The following is an 18,512-nucleotide window of genomic DNA, read 5'->3' on the forward strand; positions in this document are numbered from 1 at the left end:
GCCTCCAGCCGCTACTCAAGCCCTGAAACCCAGAGCTCAATTTTCTACAGTTGAGAGCATGCGATTATCTAGGATGTCAGTAGGGTTCATAACTTCCCACATATGACAGGTCACACACGCTACTCGGCTGACCTCACCTGCCATATATTAACCTTAAATGCACTTCATCCTACTTGCTACCTTTTCTAATTACTTTGTCTTCACAGATAACTCTCTTACCTTAACTTAGTCTCCTTGTCTAATTCTAATTCGGCCTATTTTTCCTTGTCTCACTTATTATATTAACTTGTCATTTTATTATGTTGGCTCTGACTTTTACTTTCCCTGGTGCTTCTCAATTAATCCCTTAATATTACTCTTTTCTAATTTACTACTGTTTAGGGTCAATCCCTAATGGTAGTTCCTTATCAGTCACGTCCAAGTCACTCGACCTTACTCACCCAATCAGCTGCATTCTCTTTCCCCGAGTCACTTTCTGAATCCTGAGCTCATCTCAGGACCTCCGCCTCTGGGTTCAGTGAAGGTTTGCAGCGTTTGCTCTTTTTAAAGTGTCCCTGCCACTCCGATCAGTTGCTCCCACCAGATTCTCTCTCCTTCCAGCGAGTATGATGTTTCCAGACTTGGACAGCCAACCTTGAAGGCTTTGTAGAATTTTTTTTGTATTTAGATCATTAAAGTGTAATGTTACTTGGCTTGGGGCCATGTAATGTTTCTCACTTGTCAAGTCAGGGTGTGACTGCAAATGAAGAGCTAATCGCATGATGTGCTAGTGTCCTGTATTGTCCCCAGTTAAGCAGCATATCACGTAAGGTTAACAAAGAAATATACTTCAATTACTTGATCATTGCATGTAACTAGACTACAAATGAAATGCAAGTAATGATTAAACCTTAACTTTTCTACAAGTGGGAAGGAAAAATATGAGCTGAACAATTGGCGACCTTCAAAGGATAGTTCAGGCACAGTCAGGAAGTATTTCCTCGAAAAGGAAATGTAGGACAAACAAATCCACAGCTCCCTGGGTGAAAATAGAGAGACAGATTAAGATGCAAAAGAAAAAAAGGCTTGTGAAAGGATGTCAGGTGAATAATACAATGGAGAATCAGGCAGAATAGGTGAGGTTCAGAGGGGAAGTGAAGAAACAAATAAGAGAAGCAGAGAGGAGTATGAAAGAGACTGGCAGCAAACATAACAGCGATCATGCTCCAAGAGGCATAGCAATTGAAAAGGATGATTAAAGGAGGAGTAAGATAAATTGATGACTGTAAAGGATATTATCCTTCAAGTTAGAGGACATAGCTGAGGTATTAAAATTAATACTTTGCATATGTGGTGACAAAGGAAGAAAATACTTACCAGGTCAGAGTGGAAGATGAGGTCATTAATACACCAGAAGGACATAAAATTGATAAGGAGGAGCTGTTAGTGCCTCATGGTGCCGAGATCCCAGGTTCGATCCCGGCTCTGGATCACTGTCCATGTGGAGTTTGTGCATTCTCCCCGTGTTTGCGGCGTCACTGTCCGTGTGGAGTATGTGCATTCCCCCCAATATTTTGTGGGTTTCGCCCCCACAACCCAAAGATGTGCAGGTTAGGTGGATTGGCCACGCTAAATTGCCCCTCAATTGGAAAAAAATGAACACGGTAGCACAGTGGTTAGCACTGTTGCTTCACAGCTCCAGGGTCCCAGGTTCAATTCCCGGCTGGGTTCATTGGCTGTGTGGAGTCTGCACGTTCTCCCCGTGTCTGCATGGGTTTCCGCCGGGTGTTCCGGTTTCCTCCCAGAAGTCCCGAAAGACGTGCTGTTACATAATTTGGACACTCTTAATTCTCCGTCTGTGCACCTGAACAGGTGCCGGAATGTGTGGCGATGAGGGACTTTTCACAGTAACTTCATTGCAGTGTTAATGTAAGCCTACTTGTGACAATAAAGATTATTATGATAAAAAATTATCAAAATAAAAGGAGGAGCTATTAGACACGTTGTCTATCTTTAAAAGTTCATAAAGTACCAGGAACAGGTAAGGTACATCCAAGGATACTGAGGAAAGTGAGACTAGAATTTGATTTTCTCGTCTTCCTTAGACACTCTACTGGTTCTGGATGATCCAACAATTGCAAATTGTTGAAAAGGGTATAAGGATAAACCCAGTATCTGAGAGGGAGGGGGCAACTTCTAGAAACAATAATTCAGCACAACATTCGAATCAGATCGACAGATGCAAGCTAATTAAGAAAAGCCAGAATGAATTTGTATTGTCCCCACAGAGTCCACACAAGAGGCTAAAATAAACTGTTTGTTTATTGAACAAGAAACAAATTACATTTTGTCCGCAGGTTCCAGCCGGGACTTCGCTGCCCGGCTTCCACTCAGGCCGAGTTTTTATGCATAATGTCCATGGGGCCCGCACCCCTCAGCGAGGAAGCTCATACTCAAAGACTCACAGGGAGACTAATTGTTCTGATCCCTTCGTTCACATGCTAGTTAGAACAATTTGTTAAAGGTAAATCATGTTTCACTAATTTGCTGGTGTATTTTTAAGAGGTAACTGATAGGCTCGATGAGGGCAATGATGTTGATGTGCTGTACGTAGACTTCCAAAAGGCAGACAATAGGATTTTAAAAAAAGATATACATTTTTTTAAATTTAGAGTACCCAGTTTTTTCCAATTAAGGGGCAATTTAGTGTGGCCAATCCACCTACGCTACTCATCTTTGGGTTGCGGGGGCGAAACCCATGCAGACACGAAGTGAATGTGCAAACTCCACATCGACAGTGACCCAGAGCCGGGATCGAACCTAGGACCTCGGCGCTCTGAGGCAGCAGTGCTAACCACGGAACCACCGTGCTGCCCAAGGCAGATGATAGAATGTCGCACAATAGACTTGTGAAAAAAGTAATAACTCCTGAATAAAAGGGAAAGTAGCAACAGGGACGCAAAATTAGTTGTATGAAAGGAAACAGAGAATATTGCTTAATATATATTTTTCTGGTTGGAGTATGTAGTGGTGTTCCCCAGAGATCAGTGTTGGGATCCTTGCACTGTCTAATATCTAATAATGTCCTAGGCTTTGGGCTACATGGCATAATTGCAAAACCTCTGGATCAGACAAAACTTGGATGAATTGTGAACTGTGAGGAGGCTACTTGGCAGCATGGTAGCACAATGGTTAGCACAGTTGCTTCACAGCTCCAGGGCCCCAGGTTCGGTTCCCAGCTTGAGTCACTGTCTGTGCGGAGTCTGCATGTTCTCCCCGTGTCTGCGTGGGTTTCCTCCAGGTGCTCTGGTTTCCTCCCACAGTCCAAAGATGTGCATGTCAGGTGGACTGGCTATGCTAAATTGCCCTTCGTGTCCAATAAAGGTTAGTTGGGGTTATGAGGACAGGGTGGAGGTGTGGGGATAGGGTAGAGGTGTGGGCCTGGGCGGGGTGCTCTGTCCAAGGTCCAGTGCAGACTCGATGGGTCGAATGGCCTCCTTCTGCACTGTAAATTCTATGATTCTATGATACTGCAGAACTTCAAAAGTGCAGAGACAAATTGGTGGAATGGGCAGACAATTAGCAGATGAAGTTCAATGCAGAGAAATGTGAAGCGATTCATTTTGCAAAGGAGAACATGGAGAGACAGTATAAAATCAAGGTTATAACTTTGAAAGGTGTGCAGGAGCAGAGTGGCCTGGGTGAATATGTGTACAAGTTATTGGATGTGGCGGAACAGGTTGAGAGAGTTAACAAAGCATACCGTATTCTGGACTTTATTAACAAGAGAAAGGAGGTTATGTTGAACTTGGATAAGACACTAGTTAGACCTCAGCTGGAGAACTGCGTCCAGTTCTGGGCATTGCATTTTAGGAAGGATGTGAAGGCGTTAGGGCCAGTGAGGAAAAGATTCACAAGAATAAGGATGAGGAACCTCAATTATGAAGACAGATTGTAATTTCTAACTGACTTCCTTGGAGAAGAGAAGGTTGAGAGAGAATTTGATGGAGATATTCAAAATTATGAGGGGCCTGGACAGAGTAAATAGGTGAAACTTTTCTCACTCATGAAAGCATCAAAAAAGGGTGCAGATTTTGCATCATTGTTTAAAGCTGCAAAATCTACACAAGGAAATGCATTTCCCTCCACCAAGCAGTTAGGGTCTGGAATGCACTGCCTGAGAGTATGGTGAAGGCAGGTTCAATCGAGGAATTCAGAAGTGAGTTAGATGTTTAGCTGTAGAGGAAGAATGTTCAGAATTGTAGGGAGAAGGCAAATGAATTGCTAATTCGGAGAGCTGTCCTCAACCGGGCACGGTTTGGTACTGGTTTGCAATGTCATGAAGCAGTTGTGATGGCACCTCGGGGGGCCTTGCTGGGGAGTTGAGTCCCTTGGCTGGTCGGGGCAGGAGAGGGTGGCACTCTGGCATGCCCCCAGCACCTGGGCACCTTGGCACTACCAGCTGGAAACAATGGCAGTGCCACCGTGGCATCTTGACAATGTTAGCCTGGTACTGCCAGGCTAGCAGGAGCACTGCCACGGTATTAGATGGAGGTGCCAGGGTCCCTGAGGGCAGTGCCAGAGCAGTACCTGGCCCATGTCCCTCTTCAAACATTGCTTTTAGTTTGAAGTTTTTACTGTGGCTTCATTCAGGCCTCTGTAGGTTTAATGATACAGCACTCACAGCCTTTCTGGAGAGAGAGAGACAATCCTGGTCTTTGCTGACAGCCTATAATGGTTTTCCTGCAGATTCATTCATTCAGGTTCTCTGTAGTCTCAGGAATACAGCAATTACAGCCTTTTTGTAGAGGGAGAAAAAAACATGCTCTTGCCTTTTTGTGTCCAGAAGCCAAACTGAAACTCCTACTGGGTCAGGATGTAACCATCATCTGTTTTTTACCAGGCAGAGTACGATCTGTTGGGCCAATTCATTGGCTCCCCAGCCAATCAATCAAACTGAGCCCCAGCCCATCTCTCTCTCTGGTGCTGACAAGGCTGAAGCTCCTGTAATTTCTGATTTATTTCCTGAAACTTCTGAAGTCCTCATTTGTTCTGCTGCTTGACTGAAAGATACCTGTCCATTAATCGGCCATGGATCAAAACGATAAGAGCAAAGTAAAAGAAAGCGGAAATAAGCGAATAAACAGGAAGGACCCTTACAATAGGCAGACCAGGGCTGGAATTCTCCGTCCGCTCCGCTGGCGAGATTCTCCAGTCCCGCTGCAGTGAATAAAGTTTTGGCTAAGCGCCAAAGTCTCTGTCCTCGCTGCCAGCGGTGGCGGGGCGAACTCGAATCGGAGAATCGCCGCCCAGATTTCCTCCCCTCGAGGACAGTAATGAACTAAATGTTTTTTTCTGATAATTGATGACAGTTTCACTGACACTAGCTTCTTCTTAATTGAATTTAAATTGCAACGCCTGCCATGGTTGGATTGGAGCCCATGAACTCAGAACCTAGGCCCCTAGATTTAGAGCCAGCAACATTATCTTTACACCACTGCCTCACCCAGTGTTGATTCATGCATGATCTTCAGCATCATTCGCCCTCTTCAAATAGTCTAGGAGTCATGTCCCTATGCAGCATGACCTGGAGAACATATAGACTTGAGCTGCTGAATGGCAAATGACAGTCACACCACACAGGAGCTAGACAATGATTATCTTCAACAAGAGAGAATCTAATCATCTCCCCATGACACTCAATGGTATTACCATCATCAAACCCCCCCCCCGCCCCCGATACAGGGGTTACCATTGACCAGAAACTAAACTAGACCAGCCGTATAAATGCTGTGTCTACAGGAGCAGGTCAGAGGCTGGGAATTCTGCAGCAAGTAACTCCTCAATCTACAAGGCTCAAGTGAGAAGTTTGACTGAATGCTCTTGATGCACTAAGCGTCAAGAACCACAAAGACATGTGAGACTTTAACCAAGGCTTTAATACACTACATAGGAAGCTTACCCGACACAGACGACCCCAGACAAAAGGGTCCGGTCTCAGAATCTGTGTCTTATACCTAACTCCCGGGGGAGTGGCCAAGGCGGAGCTCTCCGTGGCCAGGTCAGGTTACATACAGGTGACCGAACCTCTACAGAGCTACAGTACAATACACAGTACAATACACAGGATTACAGGGCCACGTTACACACAACTATTATATAACTATGAACAATGCTAGGGAAGTACAGTGGTGTATCACCACATTCACCCCTTGTTTAGAAGGAAGTTCGGGGTGAAAATATGGAGTAGCAACACAGTGAACAAACAGGGAGTAATGAACAGAGTCCATCAGGAGGTTCCGTGTCGTCAGAGGTCGAGACGAGCGATGGGTTTGGTCGATCTCTTTGAACGTCGGAGCTGCGGCGCTGAGGTAGTGTCCGGCGGTATCCGTGCGGTCGGTGGTGCTGGGTCGCGAGGCGGCATGATGTCCCCCACCGCTTCGGCTGGCTCGAGGCGAAACTGCGGGATGACAGCGGCTGGCACGGAGTAGTAACAGGCTGAGGGATCGACGGGAGCAGAGAGGGAGTGGGGTGGAGGTTGTGGGGCGGGGCGGCAGGGGCCACAGAGGGGGCCAGGTCCTTGATGGAGACGGTCTCCTCACGCCCGTCGGGATACGCTATGTATGCGTACTGTGGGTTGGCGTGGAGGAGACGGACTCTCTCCACCAGAGGCTCCGCCTTAGAGGTCCGCACGTGGTTGCGGAGCAGGACGTCTCCCGGGGACAGGAGCCAGGACGGAAGCGATGTCACAGATGCCGATCTCCTGGAGAAGAGAAACGTCCGCTCATGAGGGGTAGCATTCGTTGCAGTACACAACAGGGACCGGATGGAGTGGAGTGCGGCAGGGAGGGCCTCCTGCCAACGGGAGACTGGTAGGCCTTTGGACTTGAGGGCTAGCAGCACGGCCTTCCAAACTGTCGCGTTCTCCCTCTCCACCTGTCCGTTCCCCCGGGGGTTGTAACTGGTCGTCCTGCTCGAGGCAATGCCCCTGGCGAGCAGGTACCGACGCAGCTCCTCACTCATGAAGGAGGAGCCCCGGTCACTGTGAATGTAATTGGGATAACTGAACAGCATGAAGAGGTCGTGCAATGCTTTGATGATGGTGGCGGAGGTCGTGTCAGGGCAGGGAATGGCGAAGGGGAACCGCGAGTACTCGTCGATGACATTGAGGAAGTACGTGTTGCGGTTGTGGGTGGGGAGGGGCCCTTTGAAGTCAATGCTGAGACGTTCAAAGGGGCGGGTAGCCATGATTAGGTGCGCCTTGTCAGGCTTGTAGAATTGCGGCTTGCACTCCGCACAGACTTGGCAGTTCCTAGTCACGGCCTTGACCTCCTCGACTGAGAAGGGCAGGTTGTGGCCCTTGATGTAGTGGTAGAACCGCCTGACGCCCGGGTGACAGAGGTCATTATGTAGTGCCCGCAGGCGGTCATCCTGTGCGTTGGCACAAGTACTACAGGACAGGGCATCAGGAGGATCATTGAGCTTACCTGGCCGGAATAAGATATTATAATTGTAGGTGGAGAGTTCGATCCTCCACCGTAATATCTTATCATTTTTGATTTTACCTCGTTGTTTGTTGTCGAACATGAACGCAACTGATCGTTTGTCAGTAACGAGGGTAAATGGTTTTCCGGCCAGGTAGTGCCTCCAGTGCCGGATAGCTTCTACTATGGCCTGTGCCTCCTTCTCAACAGAGGAGTGGCGGATCTCGGGGCCTTGGAGTGTGCGGGAAAAGAAGGCGATGGCCTGCCCGCCTGGTTGAGGGTGGCACCCAGGGCAAAGTCGGAGGCATCGCTCTCGACTTGGAATGGTGCAGACTCGTCTACCGCATGCATGGCGGCTTTGGCGATAGCGGTTTTTAGGAGGTGGAAGGCCTGGCAGGCCTCGGGCGGGAGGGGGAATGAGGGGGAACGGAGGAGGGGTCGGGCCTTGTCAGCGTACTCGGGCACCCACTGGGCATAGTCGGCAAAGAACCCGAGGCATCGCCTCAGTTCTTTGGGGCAGGTGGGAATGGGGAGTTCGAGAAGGGGGCGCAGACGGTCGGGATCGGGGCCGAAGACACTGTTCTCTACCACGTAGCCGAGTATGGCGAGGCGGGTGGTGCCGAAAACACATTTTGCCTCGTTGTACATGAGATTGAGGCGTTTGGCAGTTTGGAGGAATTTAGTGAGGTTGATGTCATGGTCCTGCTGGTTGTGGCCGCAGATGGTGACGTTGTCCAGATACGGGAAGGTAGCCCGCAGTCTGTTTTGGTCCACCATTCGGTCCATCTCCCGTTGGAAGACCGAGACTCCATTGGTGACGCCAAAGGGTACCCTAAGAAAGTGGTAGAGGCGGCCGTCCGCCTCGAAGGCCGTGAAGTTACGGTCCTCCGGGCGGATAGGGAGCTGGTGGTAGGCGGATTTCAAGCCTATGGTGGAGAACACCCGGTACTGTGCAATCTGGTTGACCATGTCAGATATGCGGGGGCGGGGATACGTATCAAGCAGCGTGTACCGGTTGATGGTCTGACTGTAGTCAATGACCATGCGGTGTTTCTCGCCAGACATGACTACCACCACTTGGGCTCGCCAGGGGCTGGTGCTGTGAGCAATGATCTTTTCTGAGAGAAGGCGCTTAATCTCCGCTCGAATGAATTGGCGGTCTCCGAAACTGTAACGCCGACTTTTAGAAGCCACGGGCTTGCAGTCGGGGGTGAGATTAGCAAATAGTGAAGGGGGGGGGGGATCCTGAGCATGGAGAGACTACAGGTGGGACCCGGGGGGGGATCAGGGAAGAACTGGGGGTTGGAGACCATGAGGGGGGGGGGAGGGTGCCGTTAAAATGCAAGGTGAGGCTGCGCAGGTCGCATTGGAAGTCCAGGCCGAGGATCGCGGCGGCGCAGAGGTGAGGGAGGACCATGAATTTGAAATCCTGGAACACCGCGCCGTTCACTGAGAGGGTGACGACGCAGTAGCCCGAAACCTCGGCCGACTGGGAGTTGGAGGCCATGGAAATATGCCTGCGCGTGGGTAGTACCTTGAGGGAGCAGCGGCGCACGGTGTCCGGGTGGAGGAAGCTCTCCGTGCTGCCACTGTTGAAGAGGCAGGTAACAGTGAAACAATTTACCTGAACCTCCATAGTGGACCTGGCGAGCTGATGCGGTCGGTCCTGGTCAAGGACGATGGATGCGATGGTGGAGCTGTTGGAGAAGGGTGCCGGATCTGGGGAGCGGCCTGCGGAAGAAGGTGGCGGCGCCCAGGCATCGTAGGCTGCTGTTGGAGGCCAGGTTGCTGTCGTTGGCTGCATCTCAGTTGTTTGCAGCATTTCGGTCGGGTGCGCAGGACCTGAAGTGACGATCAGCGGTGGACCGGAGGTGACGATCGGCGGTGGACCAGAAGTGACGATCGGCGGTGGACCGGAAGTGAAGATCGGCGGTGGACCGGACGTGACGATCGGCGGTGGACCGGAAGTGACGATCGGTGGTGGACCGGAAGTGACGATCGGCGGTGGGCCGGAAGTGACGATCGGCGGTGGACCGGAAGTGAAGGGAGCCGGGCCGGGGATAGTCAAAGATGGCGGCGCCCATGCGTCGCACGTGTGGAATAGCGAGCCGGGAACAGAGGATTGCGGCACCCAGGAGTAGCAGGCTGCGGTGTTGGACCCCGAGGCAGCGGTGGAGCGGCAGACGTTTGCAAAATGGCCTTTCTTGCCACAGGCTGAACAGGTAGCATCTCTAGCAGGGCAGCGTTTCCTGGGGTGTTTTGCCTGGCCACAAAAGTAACACTGGGGCCCAGGCGTTCTTTTTACTGCTGGTGTGGCTGGGTGGGCCGTGACTTGCAGGTGTTGTTGCTGGGCGGGCGGCAGGGAGGTAGCGGCCACGTAGGGAACGTGGGCAGGCGCATAGGAAGTTTGGGCAGGCGTGTAGGACTGCGTGTAGCATTATTGTCGTAGGCTGCCTGTTGGGCCTCTGCCATAGTGACTGCCGTGTCCAGAGTCAGGGTAGTTTGTGCCAGTAGGAGTTGGCGAATTGGGACGGAAGCGATGCCGGCTACAAAGGCATCGAGCGCCAGGGCCTCAGTGTTCTGCTCAGCGGAGACTGCTGGCGCGTTGCAGGTGAGCGCGAGGGCACAGAGGTCCCGAACGAACACGGATAGGGGTTCACCCGGCTGCTGGTGCTGGGAGGCGAGGCGATGGCGGGCGTAAATAGAATGAACAGTTCGTGCATACCGGCTTTTGAGCTTCACGATGGCATCGGCGTAGGTCGTTGTTCCCGTGATGAGGTCGAAAAGCCCGTAGTCGAGCCGTGAGCACAGGAGGTTGAGTCGGTCAGCGTCCGTTTTGGCGAAGGCGGAGGATGCTTCCAGGTAGGCCTCGAAGCACCGGAGCCAGCAGTTGAAAAGGTGATCCGCGCGTGGAGCGTCGGGGTCGAGCGAGAGCTTGTCGGGTTTCAGAGCAGCCTCCATTATAACTGTAGTGTATTAAATTGATGCACTAAGCGTCAAGAACCACAAAGACATGTGAGACTTTAACCAAGGCTTTAATACACTACATAGGAAGCTTACCCGACACAGACGACCCCAGACAAAAGGGTCCGGTCTCAGAATCTGTGTCTTATACCTAACTCCCGGGGGAGTGGCCAAGGCGGAGCTCTCCGTGGCCAGGTCAGGTTACATACAGGTGACCGAACCTCTACAGAGCTACAGTACAATACACAGTACAATACACAGGATTACAGGGCCACGTTACACACAACTATTATATAACTATGTACAATGCTAGGGAAGTACAGTGGTGTATCACCACAGCTCTCCATTTGGCTGAGTGCAGCTCCAACAACACTCAAGAAGCTAAAATCCATCCAGAAAAAGTAGCTGTTCGCCTGGTGCCTCATGCACCCACTTAAAGATTCACTCCCTCCATCACTGATGCACAGTATCAGCAGTGTACACCATTTATATAATGAACTGCAATAATTTGTTGAGACTCCTTCAACAGCACCTTCAAAATACACATCTACCACCTCAGAGTACAAGTGCAGCAAGGGCATGAGAATACCACAACCTGCAATTTCCCCTCCAAGCCTCACACCATCCCTGGACTTTTATTGATGTTCCTTCACCTTTGCTGGGTAGAAATCCTGGAACCTCTTCTTAAAAACACTTGTTGCACCTGAAACAGCTGCAGTGTAACAATCCAAGAAGGTGACTCACCCCAAGGACAATTAGAGATGGGCAACAAATGTGAACTTTACCGAGGACACCCACATTTACTGAAAGAATTAAAGAAATGTGGCTCGGTATCATACTTGGTTTTGTAATTATTGTTGCAGTCACTGATTAAAGGTGCAAATTAAAGGTGAGCTTTGCCCATTATCTGTTTTGTGTATGTTTAGATCGAATACAGTAAAAAAAGATTGTCTGTAATTATCTTTAAATTAATATAAGGAATTTTAAATTTCTTTTTGCATTTCAGTGGGACTTGGTGTGTGACAATCATTGGAAAGGGCCATTTGTTATGTCCATATTCTTCGTGGGAGTGCTGTCTGGTTCCTTTATTTCTGGACAGTTGTCAGACCGGTGAGTTATTTCTATTATTGAACTTTGCAAGAAGAAACTTCAAAACAATTATTAGCCTCTCATACCTGCCAAAAGCAGGATAAGGATAAGTAGTAAAGAGAGCATTGATAAAATAGGAGTGGACTATTACCTCACTGTTTGTGTTGCATTCCTAGCAACCATTCATTTAATTCTTGGATTTTGCGAGGCATGTGGGAGCTTGCTGCAGGCAGGTGGAGCCCCCACGAATGTTAAAAATTCCAGCGATGGAGTCGCCATTCAAACCCCAAAGAGATTTTTACCTGAGATTATGTGAATTGTGCGCAATACTGATTGTGCTGGGGAAAGCAATTTTTTTTACTTTTATCAATTAAGGGGCAATTTAGCGTGACCAATCCACCTACCCTGCACATCTTTGGTTGTGGGTGGGACCCACACAGCCACGGGAAGAATGTGCAAACTCCACACGGACAGTGACCGGAGCCAGGATTCAAACCTGTGTCCCCGGCGCTGTGAGGCTGCAGTGCCGCCCTGAGAAAGATATTTTTAACTGGTTCCAGGCTTGAAGAGACACATGAGGATATTTACAATGTTCAACGGATTCCCGCATAACCAGAGAAGCAGGTGTGACCTGAGTGGTAGACATTGCCTCTGGGTCAGAAAGTTGTGAATTCAAGCACTCCTCCAGGATTTGAACACAACAATCTAAGCTGACATTCCAGTGTAATACTGAGAGTTCTGCACACTCAGAGGTGCTGCATTTTGGAGGAGTTGTTAAACTGAAGCACAGTCTGCCCTTTCTGATGGGCGTAAAAGATCCCATGGCACTATTTCAAAGATAGCAGATTTAAACCCGGTGTGCTGCACAGTATCTATCCCTCAATCAGCATTGCAAATACAGATTATCTGTTTATTATCACATTCTGTTTTGGAGGAACTTACTGTATGAAAATTAGCTGTGTCATTTCCCACATTACACAGTGATTACACTTCAAAAGTACTTAATTGTAATAATAATAATCTTTATTGTCACGAGTAGGCTTACATAAACACTGCAATGAAGTTACTATGAAAAGCCCATAGTTGCCACACTCCAGCGCCTGTTCGGGTACACTGAGGGAGAATTCAGAATGTCCAAATTACCTAACAGCACGTCTTTCGGGACTTGTGGGAGGAAACCAGAGCACCCGGAGGAAACCCACGCAGACACAGGGAGAACGTGCAGACACCGCACAGTCAGTGACCCAAGCCAGGAATCGAACCTGGGACCCTGGCGCTGTGAAGCAACAGTGCTAACCACTGTGCTAATGTGCTGACCCAATTGTCTAAAATGCTTTGAGACACCAGGAAGTTGTGAAAGTTTTTCTTCTTTACAATCAAAAGGAACTCTCGGTCCCTCACGCCAGCTGAGCTTTCTGTTCTTCCCCTTGGTGCAGGTGGGAGGTGGTCTTGGACAATGGTGTTGATAAACAGACCGTTCCACCATGGGTGGCACTGTGGCACAGAGGTTAGCACTGCTGCCTCACAGTGCCAGGGACCCAGGTTCAATTTCGGCTTTGGGTCACTGTTTGTGCGGAGTTTGCACTTTCTCCCCGTGTCTGCGTAGATTTCCTCCAGGTGCTCTGGTTTCCTCCCACAGTCCAAATATATGCAGGTTAGGTGAATTGCCCATACTAAATTGCCCCTTAGTGTCCAAAAAAAGATATGCGGGTCAGGTCCAGCGGTTATTAGGTAGAGAAGCTGACTAAACTTGGGTGGAGTTCTCTTTCAGAGAGTTGGTGCAAGCTCAATGGGCTGAATGGCTTCCTTCTGCACTGTAGGGATTCTATTCTAGTCTATGACTCATGCTGTAATCACACAAGCTTGCTAGTTGCATCAAGGTTGCTTTCCTTTCCTCTCACCTTCACATCACAGACAGGCCCCAATTTAATTTTGGGCTGTTCTTTATTTTTAAAAATGTTAAAATGTTGCTTTTTGATTTTGTTCTCTAGTGCTGGGGGCATAAATAGGGCAGGCAAAAATGACTTGTAAGAAAAAGGAGAAAAGGAGTTAAGTGCATTCTTCACCAAATCAACTAATATGGGTGACAGGTATGAGTTTATAAAGACTGATAAACAAGCTCATGGATCACAAATGTAACTGTCTGTGGAGTCACAGAATCCCTGCAGGGCAAAAGGAGACCAGTCGGCCCATCAAGTCTGCTCCGACTCTCTGAAAGAGCACTCCCCCATTCTATCCCTGTAACTCTGCAGCATGCACATCTTTGGACACAAAGTGGCAATGTAGCATTACCTATCCACCTAACCTTCACATCTTTGGACTGTGGGAGGAAACCGGAGCACCCGGAGGAAACCCACGCAGACGCAAGGAGAAAGTCCAAACTCCACCCATATTCTGAGGTCCAGTCACCCGTTCCCACAATTATTTCAAATAATGTCCAACAAACTGTAGTAATTTCTCACAAACCTTGGCACCACTGCAGATGTATTTCTTGCCTCTCAACTATCCAATGCCCTTTCAACTCCCTGTGACCGTACTGAATGGTAATCTCTACTGGTACCCAGTTTTCTCTGTTCAGTTAACTCCAGACTTCTTGGAAACGTCTCTTCATTACTCTAGTTTCTTTATCTAGCTGGACTTTAGATTTCCAGCATCTGTTTTCTTAACAATTACTCCATAGAATGGCTTTTCTTCCAGCAAGGCTGAGAGAGATGTTTGCTTTTTAGCCTTCTCAAACCAACTGCCTCTAGCAGAGCTGTGAGAGCTGCCATCTCTCTAACTACATATCTCTAACTGCACATAAATTAGTTAAACTTGTGGGCAGCACGGTGGCGCAGTGGTCGCACTGCAGTCTCACGGCGCAGAGGTCCCAGGTTCGATCCTGGCTCTGGGTCACTGTCCATGTGGAATTTGCACATTCTCCCCGTGTTTGCGTCGGTTTCGCCCCCACAACCCAAAGATGTGCAAGGTAGGTGGATTGAACACGTTAAATTGCCCCTTAATTGGAAAAAATGAATTGGGTACTCAAAATTTATTTAAAAATAAATAAATAAATTAGTTAAACTTAAACTTAATGCTCTTGCGGCTAGAGGGATCAAGTGATTTGGGGGAAAGGCTGGATCAGGGTATTGAGCTTGATGATCAGCCATGATCATAATGAATAGCGAAGCAAGTTCGAAGGGCTGAATGGCCTCCTGCTTCAAATTTCTATGTATGTTTCTATGTATTAAATGTTTCTTTACCTGACAAGACCCCAGTTGTGAAGCAACCACCAGATTTATTTACTCTTCATGCCGTACCCCTCTCTAAGGACTAGAGAATCACATTTGGAATTGAGACCAATCCCCACACATTCAAACAACTTTGTCCAGCATGAATCTAACTGTGGGTTTGACCCTTCCAGGCACAGAAACACTAAATTAATCCCATTAACAACTGTATTTTATATGACAAAGCGAGGGGAGTCTGGTGAGTTTCATAAAAGTCTTTATACTCAGTAAAACAACACTACAGACAGAAGGCCTGGTACACCTCACTGTGCCCTCTCTCCTTTCTAATCAGCTCTGCAGTGGCCGAACATTGATACTGATGCTGGCTGAGCTAACGTGCCCACAGCCAGGAGCACAAATTCCAATGGGCATGAGGGAACAATCATCCCCCGCTGGATGAGACCCGTGCGGGTTAATACAACCCTCCCAGGGCAGCACGGTGGCGCAGTCGTAGCACTGCAGTCTCACGGCGACGAGATCCCGGCTCTGGGTCACTGTCCGTGTGGAATTTGCACATTCTCCCCGTGTTTGCGTCGGTTTCGCCCCCACAGCCCAAAGATGTGCAAGGTAGGTGGATTGAACACGCTAAATTGCCCCTTAATAGGAAAAAATGAATTGGGTACTCTAAATTTAAAAAAAAAAATTTTTTTAAATACAACCCTCCCCACCAAAGTCCTAAAACCCTCCCACGGTCAGCCTCTGAGGAGGCGATAACAAATAAAATGTCAAGGAGAAAGAAGAGCACAAGACTCAGTGCAACACCTGCAGGGGCAAGACGACATGTTAAACGAATACCCAAAATGCGTTTTGGCTCCAACACGCTCCACCTTTCGAATGGGGAGCAGCAGGGTGGTCCAGTGCATATCCTGCCGAGCATTACGCCTGGTCCTACAACCCCACCAGTCACCCAGGGGGCGAAGTCGGCATTCGCCAAACGCGGGGAGGATACGCATCACTGCATCTGACCCATCAACCCGAGGCCAATCGGTGTGGTGGTCCTTCCATTAGAGGGATCAGGTGGTCAATGTCTGAACTGCCGTGCATAGTGCCAGCACAGAAAAAGGGGGGACGACAGCACCTACTGACACACCAGCGGAGCTGTCGCCCCAAAGTGGTTCCTGTGCATTTCTCACAATCACATAAAAACGCATAGAATGCTTTGTTTAAAAAAAAACAGCAGGGTTCCTCGCATACCAGCACAGGATCCGCAGTCCCTTACAAAACATGCAGCCAACTCAATGGCAAAGAGTCCTCAATGTGCTCACGTGCATTCCTGGCCCGTGTTCGCAGCGTACAACCCACCAGTGCCTTTTGCCATCAATTATGAACTGCAGGCAACTGTCAGCATGCAGGCAGGAGCACTGTAGCACAACCTACCAACCAACTGATCACGGAACAGTCCAGGTAACATAATGCTGCACTCACAACCTGAACAAAGTCCCAACAGGGTGACATCAAACTCAAAAACGGACACCCCTGTGGACCGCTCTGCTGCAGCAAACCACATGATGTAACAACGGCAGACGGAAAGGACGGAAACGTTGCGCGACCCGGTCGAATGATGCTCCATCCGGTACTCCCGGTTTCTCCAGACCCCGGACTTCACCAAGCGTATGCACGCCACAAGCCACAGCATAGCTTCAGCCCAGCGTTCGCCTTCCATAACCCCACAGGCTCTGAATAAACACCACAGCAATGAATTCCATACCGTAGTCCACTCCAAAGAATTTTTCCGGGAGGTGACTCAGCATCAATTCACCCTCGTTGCCGCTATGACGAAACGAGGGGAGTCTGACAAGTTTTATTGAAGTATTTTTATTCAGTGAAACAACATTACCTCCCTGAGGCCCAGTACATCTCACTGTGTCCTTGCTCCTTTCTAAAGTCGACGAACGGCTGCCAACTCCGGGTGAACCCAACCACTGAGCCTCTTAAGGTGAACTTTAATTTCTCGAGACTGAGAAACCCAGCCATGTCACTAACCCAGGTCTCTACACTCGAGTCCCTCCACATTAATAAGATCCGTCTCCGGGCTACCAGGGAGGCAAAGGCCAAAACATCGGCCTCTTTCGCCCCCTGAACTCCCGGCACTTCCAACACTCCAAAGATCGCCACCCGTGTTTTGAGTACCATGGACATTGCCTTAGCAAAACCCGGCCAAAACCCTCTCAGCTTCGGGCATGTCCAAAACATGTGGACATGATTTGCTGGGCTTCCCGCGCACCTCGCACACCTGTCCTCTACCCCAAAAAACTTGCTCATCCGGGCCACCGACATGTGTGCCCGATGGACTACCTTGAATTGTATCAGGCTAAGCCTGGCACATGATGAGGATGTGTTAATCCTGCTTAGGGCATCTGCCCACAGACCCGCCTCTATCTCTCCTCCTAGCTCGTCTTCCCACTTGCCCTTAAGCTCCTCCACCAGAGTTTCCTCTGATTCCAAAAGTTTCTGGTAAATATCTGATACCTTCCCCTCTCCCACTCAGGTACTGGAGACAACTCTGTCCTGTATCCCCCGTGGTGGCAGCAGCAGGAAGGCCAGAACATGCCTTCTCAAGAAGTCTCGCACCTGCAGATATCTAAACCCATTCCCTGCTGGCAATTCACATTTATCCACCAAGACTTTCAAGCTGGGGAAACTCCCGTCTATAAATAGATCCCCCAATCTCCTAATTCCTGCCCTTTGCCATCTCCGGAACCCACCATCCAAACTACCCGGTACAACCGATGATTATTATAAATTGGGGTACAAACCGATGATTATTATAAATCGGGGTCCAAACCGATGTCCCTCCACTCTGTTATAACTCCTCCATTGCCCCAAGATTCTCAGAGCCGCCACCACCACTGGACTTGTGGAGTATCGGGCCGGCGAGAACGACAGAGGTTCCGTTGTTAGTGCTCCCAAACTTGTGTCTTTACATGACGCCGCCTCCATCCGCTCCCACACTGACCCCTCCCCCACTACCCACTTCCTAATCATGGCTATATTAGCTGCCCAGTAGTAATTGCAAAAGTTCGGCAGCGCCAACCCACCCTCCTACCGACTGCGCTCCAGCAACACTTTCTTCACTCGTAGGGTTTTACTCGCCCACACAAAGCCCGAAATAACCTTATTCACCCGCTTGAAAAAGGCCTTAGGGATGAAGATGGGGAGGCACTGAAAGACAAACAGAAATCTGGATAGGACTGTCATTTTCATGATCTGTCCCTCCCCGCCGGTGATAGCCGGAGCATGTCCCATCTCTTAAAGTCCCCTTTCATTTCTTCTACCAGCCGGGATAGGTTTAACTTGTGTAGTGCCTCCCATTCCCAGGCCACCTGGAACCCCAGATACCGAAAGCTCCTTCCTACCATTCTAAACGGCAGCTCTCCCAGTCTCTTCTCCTGCCCTCTTGCCTGGATCGCAAACATCTCGCTTTTCCCCATGTTCAATTTAGACCCTGAAAAATTATCAAATTCCCGAGGATCCGCATAATTTCCCCATCCCCCCCCCAGCGGGTCTGAAATATACAAGACCAGGTCATCTGCATAAAGTGAGACCCGGTGCTCCACCCCCCCCTCTGAACCAGCCCTTTCCAGTTCCTAGATACTCATAACGCCATGGCCAGTGGCTCTGTGGCCAGAGCAAACAGTAGCAGGGAGAGGGAGCACCCTTGCCTCGTCCCTCGGTGTAGTTTAAAATACCCCGACCTCAGCAGGTTCGTACACACGTTTGCTACTGG

The 18,512-nt window shown here is 49.3% G+C and overlaps 1 protein-coding gene across 4 annotated transcripts in view; it reads left to right on the forward strand.

The window, feature by feature from the left end:
* The window catches only part of LOC140427051 (organic cation/carnitine transporter 2-like), a 182,506-nt gene that overhangs the window by 13,698 nt on the left and 150,296 nt on the right, over positions 1–18,512 (forward strand). For all 4 annotated transcript variants that reach the window (XR_011948376.1, XM_072512497.1, XM_072512496.1 and 1 more), the window contains exon 2: positions 11,434–11,537. Coding sequence is in view for 3 of the 4 variants with exons in the window: in XM_072512497.1 (XP_072368598.1) it covers positions 11,434–11,537 (104 nt within the window). In the remaining variant the exon portion in view is untranslated. The remainder of the gene's footprint in view (positions 1–11,433; positions 11,538–18,512) is intronic.

Source organism: Scyliorhinus torazame, chromosome 7 (assembly GCF_047496885.1).
Source record: "Scyliorhinus torazame isolate Kashiwa2021f chromosome 7, sScyTor2.1, whole genome shotgun sequence".
NCBI classification, from domain to species: domain Eukaryota; kingdom Metazoa; phylum Chordata; class Chondrichthyes; order Carcharhiniformes; family Scyliorhinidae; genus Scyliorhinus; species Scyliorhinus torazame.